Source organism: Colobus angolensis, unplaced genomic scaffold (genome assembly GCF_000951035.1).
Source record: "Colobus angolensis palliatus isolate OR3802 unplaced genomic scaffold, Cang.pa_1.0 Scaffold144, whole genome shotgun sequence".
Lineage (NCBI taxonomy): Eukaryota > Metazoa > Chordata > Mammalia > Primates > Cercopithecidae > Colobus > Colobus angolensis.
In genome coordinates, this window is record NW_012114533.1 from 978,928 (window position 1) to 988,905 (window position 9,978).

The following is a 9,978-nucleotide window of genomic DNA, read 5'->3' on the forward strand; positions in this document are numbered from 1 at the left end:
AAAAAAAAAAATTAGCCAGGTGTGGTGGCACATGTCTGTAGTCCTAGCTACTCCAGTGACTGAGGCAGGAGGGTTGCCTGAGCCCAGGAGTTCAAGGCTACAGTGAACTATGATTGCATTACTGTACTCCAGCCTGGGCAACAGAGTGAGACCCTCTAAAAGAAACAAACACACACAAAACAATACACATAAGAGTACAGGATCAGGCCAGGCACAGTGGCTCACGCCTGTAATCCCAACACTTTGGGAGGCCAAGATGGGCAGATCATCTGATCAGGAATTTGAGACCAGCCTGGCCAGTATGATGAAACCCCATCTCTACTAAAGATACAAACATTAGCTGGGCATGGTGGTGGGCGCCTGTAATCCCAGCTATTCGGGAGGCTGAGGCATAAGAATCGCTTGAACCTGAGAGGCGAAGGTTGCGGTGAGCCAAGATTGCACCACTGCACTGCCGCCTGGGCAACAGAGTGAGACTCTGGGGTACAAAAAAGAGTAAAGGACCAGAGTCAGGACACATGGGAACTCACCTTTGGACAAATTACTTAGTTTCCCTGAGATTATTTTATTCTCTATAAAATGGAGATAATACTACACATCTCATTAAGTTATTGGGAGGATAAGACATAATGCATGTTGGCCTGGTGCAGTGGCTCACACCTGTAATCCCAGCACTTTGGGAGGCCCAGGTGGTGGATTTCTTGAGGTCAGGAGTTCAAAAGCAGCCTGGCCAACACGGTGAAACCCCGTCTCTATTAAAAATTTTAAAAAAAAATTAGCTGGGCTTGGTGGGGCACACCTGTAGGCCCAGCTACTTGGGAAGCTGAGGCAGGAGAATCACTTCAGCAGAGGTTGCAGCGAGCTGAGATCATGCCACTGCACTCCAGCCTGGCAACAGAGCCAGACTCCGCCTCAAAAAAAAAAAAAAAAAAATTAAATGCATGTAAAGGGCTTAGCTCCTGACCCTTAGTAAACTCTTCACAAAGATTAGCTTTTCTCACATAAAACCATTTCAGAATCCTAATTCTGAGGCCAGGCACGGTGTCTCACGCCTGTAATCCCAGCACTTTGGGAGGCCGAGGCAGGTGGATTTCTTGAGGTCAGGAGTTCAAGGCCAGCCTGGTCAACATGGTGAAACCCTGTCTCTACTAAAAATACAAAAATTAGCCGGGCGTGGCAGTGCGTGCCTGTAATCCCAGCTACTCGGGAGGCTGAGGCAGGAGAATCACTTGAATTTGGGAGGCGGAGGTTACAACGAGCCGAGATCGCACCATTGCACTCCAGCTTGGGCAACTGCACTCCAGACTGGGCAACAGAGACTCCGTCTCAAAAAAAAAAATGAATCCTAATTCTGAAATGTCCAATTCCATTCAGTCCACTGTGAAAGTACTCTCTGCAGTCTCCTTAACAGTCAACTCTAAACAGTTTCATTAAGAAAGCAGTTAGATCACGTGGCAGCATGTCCCAGCTTAAGGAAGTTCTGAAGCTGATCTGATTCTTTGCTTTTTGCAGCCTGATTCTGCTTAAAAGTGCAAGCCATCCTTTCTAGTCATGCTATCATCCCCGCAGAAGACCTCCTCCCTCTCCTCCCTCAAGGTCGCTTCCCATGCAGGGACGTCTGTTGATGTGAAAGATTACAAACCTTTCACATTCCTGGTTCTCTTACTCTCACATGTGTTTGGAGCATCCTAAATTGCCATAATTATGGTACAGCTTTAACTTCTACAAGATTCCTCTGCACCAGCACTGAGATTGCTACTCTTACACATCATCTTACTGAAATTCACAAAAATCCTATAAAGTGGATGATGACATCCCTGTAGAAAGACTCAGAGAGATTAAATAAACTGCCTGGGTCACGTATCTAAAAAGTGACAGAGCCTGGTCCCAAACCTAGGTTTGTTTGATTCCATTAGCCAAAGCTCCAGGCCCACTACTATGCCTGCTTGGTAGGGCTGTTTATGATGCTCAATTCTCATCGGTGTAACTCAAAACTCTGCTTCTACTTTCATTCATTTTCTTCTTTACTGACGAAAATCCCGGCCTTCATTCTAAAGCAATTTCACTTGCTTTTGAAGCCCAGTAAATGTGACTGAGGGTAAGGTCAAATCGCGGTTTGCCTCACCCAACGAAAAGCACCCCAGAAGAACCAGATGCCGAAGAACCAACGTCCTCAGTGGGACAAGGCTCTAGCTCCCCGCTGCACTCTGCCAGCCATGTGACTTCGGGCCACGAGGCTCCCACGCTGGCGCCGCTGCACCGCTCCACAAGAAAAAAAGCAACAAGACTCAGCGATATCTAGTCAGAACTGGGGGAAGAGGAGCGACCGAGGCCGCAGGCTTTCTCTGGGCACTGCCCAGGGGTCGGCGTAAAGGCCTTGCAGACACTAGATTGGCGGACCCCACAGACTTCCCCACCTGGAAACCTAAGCACGTCAGGGCCTGAAGCTTTGTGGTCATCTCAGCCCGGTCCCCACCCCAAGCCCGGAACTCACAGCTCCTGTCGCTTTGGCGAACTTATTGGCCACCTCCGAGAGTTGGTTATCACGCAGGAAGCCGAGCACGAGGGGATACAGGTCGCTGGGAACCACGCGGCGCAAGCCGGCGTCCGCCATCCTCCCGGCAATACGCGTCACCACCGTCGTCGACACAGCACGACTCAGGAACCCAACAGGGAAAGTGGGCGGGCCCGTGTACATCATTGCGCCGCGCGGACGCATAGCGGAAAGGGCGGGGCTCCACAGGACAGTCCCACCTCCACTTCAGAGGCAGTGTAGACGGGAAATCTATAAACTCTTTCCGGTCCCACGCGTATCGCCATCTTGGTCAAGGGCGGAGCCCACTGGCCGCCAGTTTGTGGAGGAGGAGCTCTGACGTCAAGGGTCACGCCCTCGGCGTGGCGGGAAACTCCGGACTTCCCGCGCTGTCTTTCTAGGGGAGGTACCTTTTCTCAGAGCAGCGGTTTCCCGCGCCCCTGCTGGGATTCGGATTCCAGAGTAATGAGTGGACGAGCGGGCTCGAACAGTCCTTCCCCGTTCTAGACTTGGTCTACAAGATCTCCCAACCGCCCCCACTGGCGCACTGGCGCGGCCAATGTATTCTTGCCCTTCATCTTCATTGCCTCCAACACCCAGGGAGGCCCTTTCTGATACCATCCCAGCCTCCAGACTCCTGCCTCTGCTGCAGAGGCTCCTTCAAGTTATCCGTCGTGAGGGTGGGAGGTGTTGTTCAGAGGATCCTTCAAGTTATCGGTCGTGAGGGTGACAAGTGTTGATTTCCAAGCCGCCCCTCCCATTCCCTTTATATTCCGCCTTAGGTCAGCTCCATGAAGAGGAAAGATGTCATGCACCAAACCTGAATCACACACACCAACAATCTCTTCAAGCTGAAGAGATTGTTGAAAATAACCCTTCTGGCCGGGCGCAGTGGCTCAAGCCTGTAATCCCAGCACTTTGGGAGGCCCCGAGAAGGGCGGATCACGAGGTCAGGAGATCGAAACCATCCCGGCTAACACGGTGAAACCCCATCTCTACTAAAAAATATGAAAAACTAGCCGGGCGAGGTGGCGGGCGCCTGTAGTCCCAGCTACTCGGGAGGCTGAGACAGGAGAATGGCGTGAACCCGGGAGGCGGAGCTTGCAGTGAGCCGAGATCCGGCCACTGCACTCCAGCCTGGACGACAGAGCGAGACTCTGTCTCAAAAAAAAAAAAAAAAAAAAAGAAAGAAAATAACCCTTCTTTCTCCGGGGTCAGAGTTCACACTCTCCCTTTGTCATGAGTAACTCCAATATCAATGCTCACATCTACCAAGTTAATTCCAAGTTCTGCCACATTTCAGATCATATTAGCAGTTAGCAATCGCTTCAATCCTACCCACTACCCCTTGGCTACCTCCCACTAATGCCGCTCAAGAAGGATAAGGATTCTCATGGAACACACCTCTCCTTTGCCTTTCTCCAGACACTCCCCTCTCCTGTATAAAACTGGCCACAGTGGCTCACACCTGTTATCTCAACACTTTGGAAGGCCGAGATGGGAGGATCCCTTGAGCCCAGGAGTTAAGAGGTCAGCCTGGACAACATAGTGAAACCCCCCCCCCTTACAAATTTTAAAGATTAGCCAAGTGTAGTGGTATGCACCTGTGTCTCACCTACTTGGGAGGCTGAGGCGGGAGGATCAACTGAGCCAGGGAGGTCACAGCTGCAATGAGCCATGATCCTGCCACTGCAATCCAGCCTGGGTCACAGAGTGAGATCCTATTTCAAAAATCAAAAACAAAGCCAGGCACGGTGGTTCACGCCTGTAATCTCAGCACTTTGGGAGGCCAAGGTGGGTGGATCACCTGAGGTCAGGAGTTCAAGAACAGCTCTGGCCAACATGGTGAAACCCTTTCTCTACTAAAAATACAAAAAATTAGCCAGGCATGGTGACAGGTGCCTGTAATCCCAGCTACTCAGGAAGCTGAGGCAGGATAATCATTTGAACCCACAAGGCAGAGGTTGCAGTGAGCCAAAATTGTGCCACTGCACACCAGCCTGGGAGACAGAACAAGACTCCATTTCAAAAACAAAAAAAGGCAAAAAACCAAAAAACTCCACAGTTCCCTCTTCCCCATGCTTCCTATTCTACCCACATGCATGCATTATTATTTCTTTTTTTTTGAGACAGAGTCTCGCTCTGTCACCCAGGCTGGAGTGCAGTGGCACAGTCTGGGCTCACTGCAAGCTCCGCCTCCTGGGTTCATGCCATTCTTTTGCCTCAGCCTCCTGAGTAGCTAGGACTACAGGCACCCGCCACCATACCTGGCCAATTTTTTGTACTTTCAGTAGAGACAGGGTTTCACCATGTTGGCCAGGATGGTCTTGATCTCCTGACCTCGTGATTCACCCGCCTCTGCCTCCCAAAGTGCTGGGATTACAGGCGTGAGCCACCGCGCCCGACATGCATTTAAAACATTTGAGCACCTGTTGTGCCATGCAGTGTGCTCAAACTATTATAAAATGATGAACATAACTGACATGATGAATGTATACACCAGTCCCAGTTTAGAAAACCTTTCTTTGGAACAAGTGTGAGCTTCTCTAGGTCCTTGTTATCAAAAACCCTTCCTGGACGGTGTCATCATCCCATTGTCAGAATCTGCATTCTAGAAAGATCACTAGATGATTCAAATTCCCTTTAAAGTTGAGAAGTACTGTCCTAAATGACTCATTTCAGACAATACATCTGAGGAACCAAGTTTCAAATCCAGTGGGATTTTTGCACCTGACCAGGGAGAGGCATGTCCCTGGACCATGTTCAGATAGGAAAAGTGAATACATTTGGCATTAGCACCATACAAAGAAGCACAACAGCAGTTGGGAGTTCTCTCTAGTTGATGTTTATTAGTCTGCATAGTGACTTATATTCCAAACACTGGGGATCCCCTCAGGCCCACCTATCTTACATAGGAATGCAAGTTAACTTGTTTCAATACCTGTTATAAAAAAACAAACACCCTTTTTAAAAAATCTGATTCAACACATTTTTTATTTCACTTTTTTCCATTTCTTTATAAAACAGTCATCTCACTAGCAGCTCTCTCCCCTAGAGCAGGGGAAGGGGTGGAGGAGGTTGGGCACCTCCAAAGGAGAAAAAGGGTAGCAGGGAAGGGCCCAAGGTTACCTCCTGAGGTTCTTCTGGGCCTGTTTCAACAATGTGTCAAAGTCAAGAGAATCAAATTTGCTCTTTACAGGTGCAGGGTCAAAGTCTTCCCGGTTGGAGTCTATAAAGGTAAAGACAAACTTCAAGGTCTCTGACCACACTTCCCAACCACAGGGTCTGCAAATGGCTATTTCCCATCCCAAAAACGGATGGAGTGAAAACTGCTCTAACTTTAAGTCAGAGATAGGAGAGTCCCCAGTCCCCATTTGGGTCTTTTTTTGTTTTTTCACCCCTTGGGTCTTTTTTTGTTTTTTCAGACAGAGTCTCGCTCTGTTGCCCAGGCTGGAGTGCAGTGTTGTGATCTCGGCTCACTGCAATCTCTGCCTCGCAGGTTCAAGCAATTCTCCTGCCTCAGCCTCCCGAGTAGCTGGGATTACAGGTACGTGCCACCACCTCCAGCTAATTTTTTCTATTTTTGGTAGAGACGGGGCTTCATCATGTTGGCCAGGCTGGTCTTGAACTCCTGACCTCGTGATCTGCCCACCTTGGCCTCCCAAAGTGCTAGGATTACAGGCGTGAGCCACTGCACCCAGCCCCCTTGGGTTCTTTGTATGTCAAACTAAGATAAGTCTGCCTAGCCCCACTCACAAAGGGTTAGGAACCCTTCTGGGGAGGGGATGAAGTATTCCAAAGCTTTAGGCCCTCCCTCCACTCACCAAGATCAGAATAACTCCTCTTGCAGAACTGCCTTCGGCCCCCAAAACAGAGATCAAAGGGCTGCTCATCTGCCTGCCGCAGCTTGTGGCCACTCTCGATGGCTGCAAATGCCTCCTCAGCATAGCGATAAGTGACGAAGCCGTAATTGTCCCTGGTAGGAGGGTAAGGCAGGGGCTGGAGTGACTATATGGGCCCATGCCATGGAGGAGACACAGCACCCCAGGGTACAGAGGTGGTTCTTCTCATTCCCAGTGGCCAACCCTCTGACTGCAGAAATGAAGGTGCCCCATATTGCTCAGCACACCAGAGCAAGGAGGCAAGACAAAGAAACATCAAGGTAGATGAATGGGATAGAAAAAACATCCTGACCTTGGGGCTCAAGCTCACCCTTGGACACGGAAGTGGATGGTGCACTCCTCAATCTCTCCAAAAACAGAGAACCTCTGTTTCAGCTCTGATCGAGTCATGCGGCCAGGTATCTTTCCAATGAAGACCACCCTTCTTTCTTCCTTTGTTTGGAAATGAAAAAAAATCAGCACACCATGAGCCAGGGCTACAGCTGCAGGCAGCTCTCTGAGCTCAAGGTTCAGCAGGTAAGCCCCCTCCTCCCATGACCTGTTCCTCTACTCACTATTGCACGCTCCTTTTGCAGCACTCTTTGCCTTTGGTAATGGTCATGTGAACGATAAGAGCTGTACCTGACAAGAGAAGGTGTTGTCAGCCCCCCAACATAAGACAATTCAAGACTCAGAACTCTTAGGCACCTGCATCCCAGGTGCATGGTGCTCCCTAAACACGTGCTCACCGCCGCCTCCTGTCACTTCTCCGGCGGGGGGATGGGGAGCGTGAGCGGCTTCGGGAACTGGATGATGAGGATGAGGAAGACGAAGAGGAAGATGATGATGAAGAAGAGGAAGAGCATCTTCGAGAACGTCCAGAGGAACTACAGCTGGACCTGAAGAAAAAGAGGGCATGCAGGAATGCTGGGAGTGGTTCAAGTATACTCTGCTTATCTCACCCAGGCCCCAGTCCTATCTTTCTTTCAGGAAGCTCAGGACCAAAGACAAAGCAGAGTAGAAGAGGTCTAGAAGAACAATTTTCCTTCACAGATGAACAAACTGAAGCCCTTCGTGGAACTTTAGGTGTACGTGGAATGTTGTGGAGTGTTTTGGAAGAGATCACATTTATTTTCAATTGTGCAATTAAAAATTGAAAAATACTTAACAAATCAGAAAGAGGAAGAACAATAAATGGAGACTCAGGGAGAGGGCTGAGCCCTAGGTCTCACACCCAGCTATCTGTGGTGCTGGGGCCAATCCTGGGTCTTTTGGTTTACTATTGCTCCCCTACCAGGTCTCAAGGAAATACTGTGACCATGGTAAAGAGAGAGGTAACTGCTAGACTTGTAGTATGGGCCAGTTCTGAAGATATATATCATCTCCAAAACCCAAGAATTATTCATTAAGTGGGAAAACTTGGTTACTGAGAAAAAAAGATACTGCCAGGAAATAGATGAGGCCATAGCGACATCCAAAGGAACTGCCCCAGACACCTTCCTCAGCAGATGATTAAGGGAAGAACTATTTTCTATTAACAGGTAACCCACTACCTCACATAGCACCCAGAATACCAAAAATGAAGGCTGATACAGTATGTGAAAAAAATCAACATGGTCAAACTCAAACCCTAAAAGTCTCCCCACGGCAGGTCTCAAGGAAGCAGGAGACCTCACTGATACTCCAAACTCCAACAGGGGACAGAAGCAATCGTCTCACAGCTTGCCTCCTTCAACAATCCAGGAAAAGGGAAAACACAAAAGCCAAAGACAGAAATAGAAGCCTTAGCGCCTGAAAGTACCAAAGTCAATGTGTAAAAGCTTTCAAAGTAAACCACAGAAGTACGTCAACTTCCTAAATGGAGAGAACCTACAGGGCCATCAAAGCTCACCTTCGCCACCTCTTGTGTGGGGGGGAGAGGGACCTGGACCGAGATCGGGATGAGGAAGACGACGATGAGGATGAGGAGGAAGATGCTTCGCTGGTCCGGTTGGACCCAGAGCTGACAGAACGACTGTTGCGGCCTCGGCGGCCCTGCCAGCCCTGGCTTGAAGGGCTGGCTGACCTGCAGGCTTTTCGGTAACAGCGCATTGACCGCTGCTTGGCTGAGGGTTCAAGGGGAGTCCTAGTGTTCATGTCATTCCGGCAGGGTGAGGCCTCAGGGGACAGCAAGCTGGATGGGGCAAGGCAGGGCGCTGAGGGATCTGCCTGCTCACTGCTAGTCCTGTGATCAAGTGGCTCCCGGGAGGCAGCTATGCATGGGGGCGGAGGGGCAGCTGGGCCCAAGGACAAGACAGGTTTGATGGTGATGTCCTGATGGCGCTTGACATTCCATCGGGAGCCCACCTCTGGAATGACTAGGGCAGGCATCTTTTTTGGGGGAGTCCTGCTCCGGACACAATAGTCATGGTCCCCAGAGCCCACATGGACTCGACTAGGGCCATGGACCCCTTCTTGGAGGCGAACTGCAGCTGGATGTTTGGCCTCCGTAACTCCTTCAGGCTTCAGGGTTCCCTCCTGGGCGGTGGACTTAGGAGATTTGGCTTTGGCCAGCAGTGAGACAGCAGCCAGGGGCTTCCATAACTGGTGGGGAGGGGTAGCTGGAGGGGTCAGCCCTGTGGTGGGGAGGGAGGATGGAGATAGCAGGGTGAGATCCGATTCTACGCTTCCAAATACTGTGTATATAGCCTCCAGAGACCCCCACCTGATCTCACAAAGTACACCAAGCAAGGTAAGCAGCCCAACTTCTCCCACTGCTTCAACTGTTCCTTCCCCATGTTCCCCAACTTGGGGACCAGCAAGAGAAATCCAGCCAGCTAGGGTCTTCCTGAAGCCCTCATCCTCTCACTACCCAAACCTAGCTGGCGGGCAGGTCCTAGAGTCTAGCTCTCCATTCTCAGATCTGCCCCCTCCACCCAGTACTGCCTGACTTCTAGGCTGCATCTTGCCTACTCATGTAGTCATATTCTGATGGTCTCCCCACTTCCAGTTTCAGAGTCATCCACCTGTCTTCTATATTCCTGCTAGATGGAGCACCCAAAAACCAATCTGCTAAAGTTTCTTCAATGCATAGGATAAAGTCCAAAGAGCTTAATATGGCACTTGAGGTCCCTATAATCTGACCTTCTATTTACCACTCCCATTTTATCTCTTGCTTTACCTCTGCCCAGTGCCCTGATCAGCTACTACACTCCAGCTAAACCAAGCCACTCACAATTCCCCAAAACATACCTGGCTGGTTTTGTTTCTTCAGTTCATTCAAGCTGCTCCGTCTTCCTAGAATGTCCTCTCCCATAAATCTACCACCTGATTGATAGTTTCTCAAGCTTCAGCTTAGGGTATTAGTTTCTATATAACCCTACCCTAACTGTCCCTCTTCACATCTCACTGTAATCCACAGGGTTTTTTTTTTTCTTTTTTGGTGGGACGGAGTCTCGCTGTCACCCAGGCTGGAGTGCAGTGGCGCAATCTTGGCTCACTGCAAGCTCCGCCTCCTGGGTTCATGCCATTCTCCTGCCTCAGCCTCCCAAGTAGCTGGGACTACAGCCACCCGCCACCACACCC

The 9,978-nt window shown here is 50.0% G+C and overlaps 2 protein-coding genes across 6 annotated transcripts in view; both read right to left on the bottom strand.

Annotated features, from left to right (window-relative positions):
• Positions 1-2,848, bottom strand: part of NOLC1 (nucleolar and coiled-body phosphoprotein 1) — a 12,209-nt gene extending 9,361 nt beyond the window's left edge. For 2 of the 3 annotated variants that reach the window (XM_011935485.1, XM_011935483.1), the window contains exon 1: positions 2,495-2,848. In XM_011935485.1, the coding sequence (XP_011790875.1) occupies positions 2,495-2,719 (225 nt within the window). In that variant the 5' untranslated portion in view covers positions 2,720-2,848. The remainder of the gene's footprint in view (positions 1-2,494) is intronic. The other variant, XM_011935484.1, reaches the window with a different exon arrangement.
• A 2,507-nt stretch (positions 2,849-5,355) lies between these two features.
• PPRC1 (peroxisome proliferator-activated receptor gamma, coactivator-related 1) overlaps positions 5,356-9,978 on the bottom strand; it is a 17,979-nt gene continuing 13,356 nt past the window's right edge. The window contains exons 9-14 of one of the 3 annotated variants that reach the window (XM_011935487.1): positions 8,306-9,029; positions 7,164-7,313; positions 6,990-7,050; positions 6,746-6,867; positions 6,358-6,509; positions 5,356-5,762 (exon numbers count right to left, since the gene is read on the bottom strand). In XM_011935487.1, the coding sequence (XP_011790877.1) occupies positions 5,659-5,762; positions 6,358-6,509; positions 6,746-6,867; positions 6,990-7,050; positions 7,164-7,313; positions 8,306-9,029 (1,313 nt within the window). In that variant the 3' untranslated portion in view covers positions 5,356-5,658. Of the gene's footprint in view, positions 5,763-6,357; positions 6,510-6,745; positions 6,868-6,989; positions 7,057-7,163; positions 7,314-8,305; positions 9,030-9,978 lie in introns of all 3 variants that reach the window. The other 2 variants (XM_011935486.1, XM_011935488.1) reach the window with 2 other exon arrangements.